Source organism: Cynocephalus volans, chromosome 9, assembly GCF_027409185.1.
Source record: "Cynocephalus volans isolate mCynVol1 chromosome 9, mCynVol1.pri, whole genome shotgun sequence".
Lineage (NCBI taxonomy): Eukaryota > Metazoa > Chordata > Mammalia > Dermoptera > Cynocephalidae > Cynocephalus > Cynocephalus volans.
This window is the reverse complement of record NC_084468.1, coordinates 5740258-5753565: the sequence shown is the minus strand read 5'-3', so window position 1 is coordinate 5753565 and position 13308 is coordinate 5740258. Positions and strand designations below refer to the sequence as shown.

Below are 13308 nucleotides of genomic sequence, written 5' to 3'. Positions count from 1 at the left end.
AAGGGGGAACTTTTTTTTCTTTTTTCCACATATCCTTAATATTGTTCAAATAGAAATAGGTCTGGCCTAAGCCCCCACTCTGCACCCAGCTTGCTGGGCAAGTTGCTTAACCTCTCTGAGCTTCCCTCACCTCATCTGTAAAATAATCATGAAACTGTCTGCCCCACGGGGCTCTTCTGAGGACGTGTTACATTTCTCTCTGTGTAAGGAGACGCGAAAAAGGATTACTCAAAGCAACACGAATGCAATGAGATGCCCAAATGGACTGCACCTCAGCAACCCCTCTGTTAGAAGGAGAAAACTGGGTACAGCCCCAATTCAAAGTTAACTTCTATTTTTTATTGTAAAGACAACGAAGTTTCACAAGAAAAATCAATTGATTCAGTCATTTCAAAAAGACACAAAGACATGGGCAATGCGACAAAAGTTATCTTATGGCTAAGTATAGCTTAAACAATGGAAACTAGTAACATCAGTAAAGTTAACAAGGTGACATCCAAAGTACAATTTGTGAAAAACTAAGTTGGTCAAACTGTGATCATTATCTAAAATATAACTTCTCCTTAAATGATTTAAGCAAAAGTTACATTCTTATGATTAAATCTAAGTATAATTGTCTCTGTAGTTTCCACCAACAGACAGCTTGCCCTTAGCAAACATTTTTTCACATTTTTCCCTACAGAGACTCTTTAAAATCTCTTAACAGGATTGGTATGTCAACCACCTCTGTTAGCTCTAAAATCGTTAAAGTATACAATCCCATACTTGAACAGTGATTAGAGTTGATTAGATGGGCTGTTGCCAGGCTAGCTCTGGACTTTTGCCCCTTAACCAAGGGTTTTTGCCCTGTACATGCATTACCTACAACCCTATTCTAAAAATCAACTGAGAATCCAGATTTCTAACCTTCTACAAGGAAGGGCCATGCCTCATGCAGGGCCTGGTGCAGCCAAGAGGTCACATCCTCTCGGAAGCTTTTCCTGACCCAGACTTGGGCTGGGGGCTCCTCAGGGCTCCTGAGGCTTCCATACAAGCCCTTTGCTTTATAATTATAATCCCGTTACTGTTACCACCACCCTGCAACACATGCACCACACACACACACGCACCTCATTCTACACACTCATATGCACACATGCTGCACACACTACACATACAAATGTGTGCACCCTCCACACTACACACTCATATGTGCACATGCACACACACATACACTACACACACACACATGCATACACAGCTCACATACAAATGTGCACATACCCCCTTACTATGCACTCGTGCACATGCGCACACACACCCCACACTACACATACATGTGTGCACATATACACTACACGCACACCCCATATTACACTCATATGCTCATGTGTGCACACACGACACATGCACACACACCTCATGCACATACATATGTGCACGCGCACCACATACTATACGCTCATATGTGCACATGCACACACACCCCACACTACACACTCATGCACACACATACACTACACGCACACCCCACATTACACTCATATGCTCATGTGTGCACACACGACACACATGCACACACACCTCATGCACATACATATGTGCACGCACACCACATACTATACGCTCATATGTGCACATGCACACACACCCCACACTACACACTCATGCACACACATACACTACACATACACATATGCACATGCACACACACATACACTACGCGTGTACACGTGCACACACACCCCACACTACACACTCATGCACACACATACACTACACATACACATATGCACATGCACACACACATACACTACACATACACATATGCACATGCACACACACCCCACACTACACACTCATGCACACACATACACTACACATACACATATGCACATGCACACACACATACACTACGCGTGTACACGTGCACACACACCCCACACTACACACTCATGCACACACATACACCACACATACACATATGCACATGCATACACACATACACTACGCATGTACACGTGCACACACACCCCACACTACACACTCATGCACACACATACACCACACATACACATATGCACATGCACACACACATAGACTGCGCGTGTACACGTGCACACACACCCCACACTACACACTCATGCACACACATACACCACACATACACATATGCACGTGCACACACACATACATACGCATGTACACGTGCACACACACCCCACACTACACACTCATGCACACACATACACCACACATACACATATGCACATGCACACACACATACACTACGCATGTACACGTGCACACACACCCCACACTACACACTCATGCACACACATACACCACACATACACATATGCACATGCACACACACATACACTACGCGTGTACACGTGCACACACACCCCACACTACACACTCATGCACACACATACACCACACATACACATATGCACATGCACACACACATACACTACACATACACATATGCACATGCACACACACATACACTACACATACACATATGCACATGCACACACACATACACTACGCGTGTACACGTGCACACACCCCACACTACACACTCATGCACACACATACACCACACATACACATATGCACATGCACACACACATACACTACGCGTGTACACGTGCACACACACCCCACACTACACACTCATGCACACACATACACTACACATACACATATGCACATGCACACACACCCCACACTACACACTCATGCACACACATACACTACACATACACATATGCACATGCACACACACATACACTACGCGTGTACACGTGCACACACCCCACACTACACACTCATGCACACACATACACGACACATACACATATGCACATGCACACACACATACACTACACATACACATATGCACATGCACACACACATACACTACACATACACATATGCACATGCACACACACATACACTACACATACACATATGCACATGCACACACACATACACTACGCGTGTACACGTGCACACACACCCCACACTACACACTCATGCACACACATACACTACACATACACATATGCACATGCACACACACATACACTACACATACACACATGCACATGCACACACACATACACTACGCGTGTACACGTGCACACATGGACACAGTCTGGAGAGCAGGTGCTGTTTGTGGTTCACTTGCCCATAACAGATGATAAACATTTACTGAAGGAAAGAAAGTACAGGAGGTTCACGTTGTGTCTGGTGTTTGAGAGGAAATAAACCGTTTTTGGTAACATCTTGTTGAAGGTGAGTAATGGTGACGAAGACAAAACGCATCTCGTTGCGTGCTGTTGAGGACAGCGTTTGTGCTCCGGATGCATAGCATCATACCATGTAAATTACCCACTGGAGAGAACAAGGCTTATTTCAAAATCCATAAAATCCTGTGCTGGGCTGTGAGAGGTTGTAGGTACATGTGGCTGTGATCCAGCGTACGTCTCTGAGGGCCTTTACAAGTATTTAAGAGGAAACACGTCGACAAACCTCACTTCATCTTCCTTCTAAATCACCTACGATTTTATGATAATAGTTGAGCTCTTGAGAGCTTTTTTATTTCTGCTTTTATTGCTGCAATATTGCTGGAAAGCAGGGCTTCTGACAACAGTCTTTGAGGCTTGGTCCTGACTGAGGAGGGGGGTGTTAGTCGCACATCTCTTTAGGGCTCAGATCTCAAGTGGCTCTTGTCACCCTTGGATCCACCCAGGCTGGAGTGAGCCCAGGACTTACCTGTTCCCAGCTGTCCCCACCCTGGAAGAACCCCACCCCCACCCCCATGCTCTTGCATCCTCAGGCCTTGGTTTCTTGGGAATATACTAAAAACCATTGAGTTGTACACTTTAAATGGATGGATTATGTGGTTTGTGAATTGGATCTCAATAAAGCTGTTAGGGAAAAAAATGTCCATCTCAGTCAAGGACCGTTACTCCAGGACAGCCACCACCACCATCACCCCTGCCCTCCGCCCTGCCTGGTCACAGTCTGTTCTGCTTGTACATCCATCCATCTGCCCACTGGACTGGGGACCCTGCGGCAGGGACTGGTTTGCCTATATCTGGGCAGAGGGCCAGGCCTGGAGGAGCTGCTCATTTCCTGCTCGTGGGGCTCACCTTTGCCACGGGATTTCTTTGCTTTTTAGGGGAATTTGAAAAAGATTCTGCTGAGTACTCGAAGCATCTGGAACCTCTGGAGAAAGAGAAAGGTCAGAATTTGAACAAGGTGGAGCCATATGAGGAAGCTGGGGGCCCCGATTCACTTCTGCTCAGAGGTCTGATTCCAGAGAAGAGTTTTGCTTCATTCGACTTGTGTTTCTTGCAAGAATTTATCTTTAAACTGCTGAAATGTGAGTAAGAGATTTCAGCAGCTCCCTGCACTTTAGTGACCTAAGGTTTTATAATCCTGGTCAGAGTGACGCACTGTTAGTCTGTTTCTGTTGCTTATAGCAAAACACCTGCAACTGGGTACTTTGTAAGAAAAAAATTATTGCTTACAGCTTTGGAGACTGGGAAGTCCAAAGTCTAGGGAACACATCTGGTGAGGGTCTTCTTTGGTGGTAGCTTTACAGCAATGAAGGGGTCCCACATGGTAGAAAATGACAGAGCAGAGAGAGAGAGACTGACTCTCATATCCTCTTCTTTTAAAGCCCTCAGGACCATACCCCTGACCACCACATTTAATCCATTCACTACTGCAGGGTCCTTCAATCCAATCACTTCTTCAAGACCTACCTTTCAATTACCATAATAGGATTTCCCACCCTTGACAGTTATAGTGGGGGTTAAGCTTCAGTGAGATTGGGGAAGGGTGATCATCCAATCTATAGCACCTACATAATAGGTTAAAATATTAAGTGGGCCAATAAAGAAAAGTTGCAGTCTAGGGGAGTAACAGCAGTAAAAATTATAATTGGATGAGGAACAACCAAGGGTGTTCAGTGAGTTCTAAGAACTTTACACTAACGACCTCTTTGAATTCTCCTAAGAGGACTGACGTAGGCAATGCTATCACTTCCTTTTAAAGATGAAGAAAGGGCAGCACAGAGAGGTTAGGTAAGTTGTTCAAGGTTACACAGCTAGTAAGTGGCCAATCTTTGCTTCAAATCCAGGCCATCTCGTTCCAACACCTGTTCTTCACTGCTTCCCAACAATGTTAACGGTGTAAATTTGCACATACAAAAATCCATACCGATGTTCATGGTGGTTATCTCTGGCAGGCTAGGTAGGGTCTTTATGTTCATCTTTATTCCTTTCTGTGTCTGCCACATTTTCCCCAATGGATAGATGTCACTTGTATTAGAGGAAGAAACAAAAACTATTAAAAAGAATTTAAAGAATGACCTGCATATATGGGGGTCCCAGCCATTGCCTGTGTAAGGTAGGTAACAGCATCACCTCCTGCCTGAGTGTGAGCTAACAGTATAATGCTCACCAAACTGAGACGGTGTCCTGAGACCAAACAATGAAGCAGGCAAGTCCATATGGTTTACAAGGAGTTGTTTATTATTATTATTATTATTATTATTGACAGATGATTATTTACAGGGAATGGATTGAGCACAGTATCAATCCAGTTGCTATGCAGCTGCTTTCTCTGCAACCCCAGAGGGGAGGAATTAAAGCTCATAAGGGACTCAGAGACAAAAGTGGAGCTACGCCAAAGAGAGAAAAGCTGTGGAAGTGGGAGATTCCCAGGCACCTTGTAGCCACCTGTTGCTTATCCTTGGGGTTGCTGGAGTCATTCCCCTTACCTTACACAAGCATAGCATTCTGTTCCTTTCCCTTCCTCGGTTGCTAAGCAACTTGTGCAAGGGAAAGAGCATAACTATTGAAGCCAGAGCTCTGAAGGCCATGAGAATGGAGTGAGTTCTGACCAGTATTCCTACACCTCCTTTTAAAGATGAAGAAAGTGCAGCACAGAGATGTTAAGTCACGTGCCAATAGTTGCACAGCTAGGGAAGGGAAGATTTGGGATTGGGAAAAACAGACCGTGATGGCCTTCTCTTGCCTTTCTTTCCAGTCAAGGAATTTGAGCTCAGAGAGCTGAAGAGGACTCTAGAAAGAGCTCGAGCAGAGCAGGAGGCCCTGCAGAGGCAGCTGGTAGAGTTCCAGGTGATGTGTGTGGGTGTGTGAGCCAGCAGTGCAGGGAGGGAAGTGCTCACATCACCTATCTTCACAGCCCACTCCTCAGCTCCAGGCCCCTCCTGCAGTGTTCAGGAAGCAAAGGATGGAGACCACATGGTCCATGTAAAATAATGCTTTGCAAATCCCAGTGCCGCTTGCCACCCCAACCATGCATGCCAGAATACATTTGGCATGTGTCCTTCCAAAATACAGTGTTCTGTCCCTTTTTGTCTCTGGTGTACAGAAATTTATGCTATGAGCCTCTTGTGTTGCTCATTGTTTCACTCCATGCTGTTTCATCCACAGTGCCACGTGGCATCCTGCCTGTTATTTCTAACTGGCAGCTGCACCCACCACATTTGATGGGCCCATTCCCTCCTGGCAGGTGCCCAGTTCGGCCCAGCTCCCCACAACTGCAGCTAAGGGCATGATAAATATCCTCACATGTGCCCTTTTATGGAGCCATGGGATAGGTTCTGTGGACTACATACAACAGAGCAGGGTTGCCTGGCCATGGAGAGTGTGGCACTTTTTAGTGGCAAGTCTGTATAGATGTGAGCTCTGACAGGTGGTGCCCACTAATGACAGCAAAGGGAAAATGATGAGGGGAACCATGCATGCAGTGACATTTTAAAAATGTGTTGTTTTAGCCTGCTTATGAAATTAATGTATATTTATTGAAGGAAATTTTAAAATTTCAGAAAAGTTTATGAAGAAAATTTAAATCAATCATTAGAGAAGCATTGTTAACATTTCATTGTAGCATCTTCTAGTCTTGTATAAATATCTAAATCTATCCATCTATTTATAGATACAGTCATGCATCACTTAAGGACGAGGATACCGAGAAATGTGTCGCTAGATGATTTTGTTGTGCAAACATCAGCATGTGCTTACACAAACCTAGGTGATATAGCCAACTACACACCTAGGCTACATGGTACAACCTGTTGCTTCTAGGTGACAAACCTGTACAACATGTTACTGTCCTGAATACTGTAGACAACGGCAACACAGTGGCCAGCATTTGTGAATATGCTGTAAACATGTGTCAGCATATGTTTAGATACCTGAACATACCTAAACATAGAAAAGGTATGGTAGAAATGCAGCATTATCATCTTACAGGACCACTCTCCTATAAGCAGTCCATCGCTGATCGAACATCTTTACGCAGTGCATGACAGTAAATGTATCTGTACATCCATATGTCTGCATATTTAAATAAATACAAGGTTACTTCAAAAAGCTTGTGGAGAAATGGAATTAAAAGATAATACGAATCTTCCCGTGAACTTTTTGAAGTATTCTCATGTGTCTCTGTAGATAAACGGAGGTAGAAAGGTAGAGAGAGATATAGGGAGACAGATACACAGGGAGACAGAATCAGACTAAACCACGCAGTTTTGACCCCGTGGGTTCTGTTTTCATTACAGCGCACGCATCTTCACGTCTCTGTCAACACTCCTTTACGAACTGCCTCTTGTGGCTGCATGACATTTCACCATGTGGATGAACCACAGTTGACCCCCCATTTCCCTGTTGGGCATTCTGGTCACATCCAGCTGCTGTGTTATAAATAACTCTGTGCTGGACATTCTTGTCTGTACAGCTCTGTGCTCACCCCCGCTGGCTCCCTTAGCAGGGGTTCCTAGAAGTACAGTGATCACTGCACACATGCCAGCCTTTCTGAGGCCTGCCAAAGGAGGTGGCATCTGCAGTGGTCAGGAGCCCAGGCCCCAGCTTGACACCTGGGGCTGGAACGCTGGCGGCAGCCTAGCAGTTGTGTACATGGACACACACAGCGTATCACCTGGGGATACCCTCAGGGTCTGCCCCACATGGTGTCCTGGACAATTAAATGAGCTGATTCTCGTGGAGCTCGTAGACCAGTACCTGGCAGGGCACTTGGCACTCAGGGGATGTCACCTTGGATCACAATCACAGCAGCATCCCCCAGAGGGCTGGCCTACTCATGTCCCCTCCAACAGGCCCTTCATCCTGGACGTTTGTGCATCTCAAATTCCATTGAAACTCCTTTTTCCTTTGAATGTAGCTTTATTCCTTTCTCTGCAACTTGCTAAAAAATTCTGAAGAGAGAATGTTAAATTTAAAAAAGAAAGCAAAAAAGAAAACATCCAGTTTTCCAAAGCCATCACCCAATGGACACCTGACAGAGGTCCCACAGGGCTCCTCAGGATTTGACATGCTTAGCAAGTAGCCTCACCTGGCTCGTCTCTGCAGACAGCTATGCCCCCTCCCTCTGAGGATGACACTCTCGGGATGTTGGAGGGTCAGAGGTGGCAACGGGACAGGGCCTGGCAGACAGCTCCCAATCTAGTGGGCTCAGGCTGTCGGGAGCCCACACCCTGCAAAGGCAGCCCTCACCCCATGGGTCTGCCTCACATCTTGGCTGGGCTGAGCCTGATTTCCAACTGCATAGCCCTGATGAGGACCTCAGCTCCCCTTCCCACTGGGGGGTCTGGCAGGTCACTGATCCCCTCAGAACCTTGCTTACCCGGCCTCCCCAAGGGTTTGGTGAGATACTGAGCTTTACGTGATGGGCCCAGCACAAAGTAGCAGGATGTTAACGGAGGGTGGGGGGGGAGGGCAAGGCTGTTCTGCTTCCTGGAGACTAGGCGGAGAGAGGGGGTGTTTGTGGATTCTGCATGTGCCCTGCAGGACAAGAAGCCTTTGCATGTTTGTTTACTTGTTTACTTATGTTCTTATTTTGTTATTTACATGTGTACCTATTTTCCTACTTATGTGCTTATTTACTTTCAACTTTCTGGCATATGTATTTATTTACTTATTTATGGATTTACTTCCTTATGTCTGTATTTAGTTATTCACTTTTCTATTTCCTCGCTTGCTCATTCACTTGTGTACCTGCGCATCTCGCTCCCAGCCCAGGGCCAGCTGGCGTGAACATCTCTCTGTTCCTTTCAGAACCAGCAGCAGAGGCTGGAGGTGGAGCTGATGGGCCTGAAGACCTACGGGGTGGTCCTGGAGCAGGAGTTTGAGAACCTCAACATGGTCCTGATGCTGTCGCACTTTGGCCTGCACGTGATGGACACGGGTGAGCGGGGCCATCTAAGAAGGTCACTATCTCCCTCCCCTCTCTCCTGCCACACATCTCCTCCTGGCCCTCAGTGGTCCACAAGAGCAAAGCCCTGGAGATCCCTGTCTGTCCATGCATTTATTCATGCATGCGTCACTCTTTTCTTCACTCAGCAAGCATTCCCACGTGACCAGCGCATCCCAGCTCTTGCTGGGGAAGTGGCGGTGGACAGTGATATGGGCCATCCCTCATCCAGCGCCCATGGGTGCCAGGCCCTGAGCTGGGCACCAGAGTGGGGGATGCAGAGATACAGGAGCCCCTGGCCACAAGCTGTAGGCAGGGAACGGGACTGTCGGGGTGCAGTGTGCTGGAGGGAGGGGGATCTGCCTCCGTGGACAAGGGGCCGTGGGCACTCAGATGGGACACAGTGATTATCTGGAAGGCCAGCTCACAGAGGACCAGATAAGGACAAGAGCGTCTCACTGGGCCCAGGAGGACAATTACCAACTCCTTTATCACAGAGGGGGCAGCAGCAGCACACAGGTGGGAGGACCCACGTGTGCAAAGGGAGGGAGGTTGGAAGGCAGAGCGAGGGAGTGCAGGCAGCAGGCGGCCAGTTCTTGAGCAGTACAAGCGGGGCCTCTGTTTTGCCAAAAGCTTTTGCTTTCATTTGGGTTCAAAGGATTCACTAGTAAAAGAAACCGCTGGTCACACTAATAAACCAGCTTATATTTATTAAGATACAGCAAAGTAAGAAATAGATGATATATATGAAGTAAGCAAAGAGAGCAAGATTATGCAGGTATATTAAGAAGAAGAAAGAAAAGATTTAAACATTGTTTACACCACCAAATTGGGGAAACACCTGCATCCAGATGTAAGCAGTGCCAGGAAGTCCCGTAAACAGCGATCTGGAGTCGCGAAGACAAGTGGGGCTTGTCCCCGGCAGTGTGTCCCCTCCACAGGTGAGACTCGAGACAGCGGTTTGGGGGAGTCCTGCTTCTATCACGCAGCTGCAGACTGATAACGCTAGCCTGTGTGCAGACGTGCAGCTGTGGTTATCTTGTTCGTGGCTGCATCCTTTCTCACAAGTCTTCGGGACGTTCTTCGGCCCTGGGAACTGGCCAGGTTCCCAAGGTCCCAGAAGCTCCAGGACTTGCTTTCCTTCTGACCTGACCGTTACCAAGCACCTGTCCCGTCGGCCTGCACACAGTCTCTGAGTCTGGCACAGCCCGTGCAGGGTCATTCTTCAGTCAGAGGCCCAGCAATCCCTCTGAAGCCTGAACAAGACCATAAACCTTAATTTTCCCAGCACCTTCCTGGTCTCTTAAACAGCAAAGCTGAAGCCCAGGCCCCTGGCAGTGAGAGGCATGGGTGGGTCCTTCTGCTTCAGAAACCTCCCCTTACCTTGAGTGGGAGCCTTTGCCCTGGGTGATCTCCGCGGGCACTTGTGTACAGACGTAGCGTACGAGCGAAGAGGAAGCGGCACTTTATACGGTCCAGGGGCCGGGGCTGGCGCCCTCCCTCACAGGCTCGAGGGCTGCTGCGGAAGGAGGATTAAGCAGACGTGGGTCTTACTGGATACGGGAGGCAGGGAGGAGGCACGTTCTTTGATGTGGATAAACCCACTGTCCCCTGCTCTCTTCCTTGGGGTGGCCTCTTGCTTATCTTGTGACTGGGCTCTGTTTCCTGCATCTGTGACATCAGCAGCTCTGGGGAGCAGGTGGAGGATGCTGGGGGGGTGTCAATTAGTATCCAGGTGCATTCGTGTGAGTGTCCTCCCCAGAGAAGTTGACGGAAGGTGCTCACCTGGTACCTGGACAGTGTGAGGTGAAAGAAACCTGGCTTTCGGGAAGCCCTGATGGATAATCGCCTCCAAAATGACAAATGCGTCCGGCATCGAGTACTGTCCAGAAAGCAGCCTTGCCGGTGCAGCTTCTCCTCAACTCCAGCTGCTCTCTGCTTCCTGCAGTTCCCTCTCTGGCCCGCTCATTCAGTTCATCCATCCGGAAGTGGACATCTGAGCGCCTACTGTATGCCAAGCCCTGGGCTTGGTGCTAGAAGTCCAAAAATCAGAGGAGACATTTTATGACTCACAAAGCTCCGAGTCTCAGGGTTGGCACCCGGGTCACGCGTCGGGGCTGTGGGTGAGACAGAGCCCTCCTGGGGTGAGCAGTGGAGGTGCCGGGCAGGGCCTTCCTCCTGGGCCAAGGTGGGGAGCAGGGGCTTCATCCTTCAAGGGCCCATCATGGGGCAGCACAGGCCTCTGCATTCTGTGCCATCCCAGCACATGATGGGTCTGCAGGAGCGTTTGGGATGAGTGCACGTGAATGGAGAGCGGTTAGGGTTCGTGCGAAACACCCCTGTGTTCTGTCAGCGTGGTCCCGGCAGTAACTCTGTGCTCTCCCTCCCCACTCTACAGCCTAGAGCAGCACTTGCCTCAGGACCATCGGGGACCTCCGGACACCTTCCAGGCACTCTGAGGGCGGACGCCATAGAGACATCTCTCTCAATGTGCTGGGGCCTCGCAGAAGGGACACTGAGATGGGTCCGCCGACTGAGGAGATAATAAACCACGTGTGTGCACGTGTGTGTCTGAGCAACAGACTCAGCCTGTCTTTGCGTCTGGGCTCAGCAGCGTGTCCACACCGTGAGTATTCCTACCATGGGCCGCCTGCAGTCAGGCGGCTTTGACTTGGGGAGATTTGGGTGGAGTGCTTGTACCTTTCCACGTCTGACATCCCTCAGCACATGCCCACTCACAGAGGACACAGGCACTGAGCGGCCCCCAGGCGACCTGGACCACCTCTGGCCATGACCCCTCCCTCTTGTGATCTGTCTGTGTGACCTGGGCATGCTTCTGTATCCTCGTCTAAATTGTAAGGACAATAATCGTTGCTTGTCAGCCTCAAAGGATGGGTGAAGATCAAGTGACATGATCACCTTGTCCAAGTTTGGGTCCCCCAGAAGCAACCCTGAGATCCGGATTTGTGTGCAAGTGGGCTGTTTGGGATGTGATCCCAGGTAGAGGAGCAGGGCAAGAGAGGCAGCCATGAAAGGGTGCATTAACCAAGCAATGGGAGCTAGACCCCTGGGGTCCCTGGGAGCCAGTGCAGGATGTGCCTCTGAGAGCCACCCAGCCTATGGCAAGGGAGCTGGGTAATGACCCACTGACTCCCTTCAATCATTGCTGGAGGATGGTTTCCGGGAGAGGTTGATCTTTATTCTTCCAGTCTGCTGCACAGGTGCAAGGTGGACAGAGAAAGCTGCAAGAGCCCTTGGGCAGGGAAACGCAGTGCTGCAGTTGGAAGGCTGCACCCTGGAGTGGTGAGAGAGAGGGGTTTGGTGGGGTGCCAGCAGCATCCGTTGTAGGACTGTTAGACCAAATGGGGGAGCAGGCATGTCGTGGTGGTTCTGATACTGGGGGGCACTAAGCTCCTGTCTGAGGCTCCCCAAAATCTTGTTACGAAACCTAGGTCCAGCTGCCTGCCTCCAAATAAAAACAAACAACCCAAAAGTCAAATTGTTGGTGAAAATGGAAAGCATTGATGCTCAATTTTCTGATTGAAAAAGGCTTTTCTTTTCATTGGTCCCTTGGTACTAGGAAGGCTCATTCCCAGGTGGTCATGCACCATGTCAAGGGGAAAGAAACAACAGCAGTTAGACCAAATTAGGGCAACACAAAGTGTGGTCGGGAACTTAGAAGAGACATGCTACCTCATAACCAGTCTTTCCAGTTGTATCCTATTGTAAAGAGAGAGCAAATTCTTATTGCACCTGTGCAAATAACCATATTGCCATAAAAGGCATAAGGATACTCACAGTTTTCAAATTTTGAAGTAATCAAATAGAGGAAACATACAAATTTTTCCATCTTTGTTCATAAAAGTATATGTTACCAAATTGCTGTAAGTTATAGAGAGCTTAAGAGAGTAAAGATTCCTTAAATCTAAACAAAACATTTAAGAACCAACAGTGAAAGTTACAAAACTATCAGTTATTTAACCTCATGTAATTAATTTTTGCTTTGTTGGATCTTAATTAGCAGTTTTATAAACCCATCTGATGTCTTTTTAGAGTTCTGAAAAAACT

At 48.0% G+C, this 13308-nt stretch overlaps 1 protein-coding gene across 1 annotated transcript in view; it reads left to right on the top strand.

The window, feature by feature from the left end:
• The window catches only part of LOC134385654 (coiled-coil domain-containing protein 86-like), a 33287-nt gene extending 21472 nt beyond the window's left edge, over positions 1-11815 (top strand). The window contains exons 10-13 of the mRNA XM_063107409.1: positions 4175-4378; positions 6052-6143; positions 9105-9234; positions 11639-11815. Coding sequence (XP_062963479.1) covers positions 4175-4378; positions 6052-6143; positions 9105-9234; positions 11639-11643 — 431 coding nt within the window. The 3' untranslated portion in view covers positions 11644-11815. The remainder of the gene's footprint in view (positions 1-4174; positions 4379-6051; positions 6144-9104; positions 9235-11638) is intronic.
• The last annotated feature ends 1493 nt before the right edge of the window (positions 11816-13308 follow it).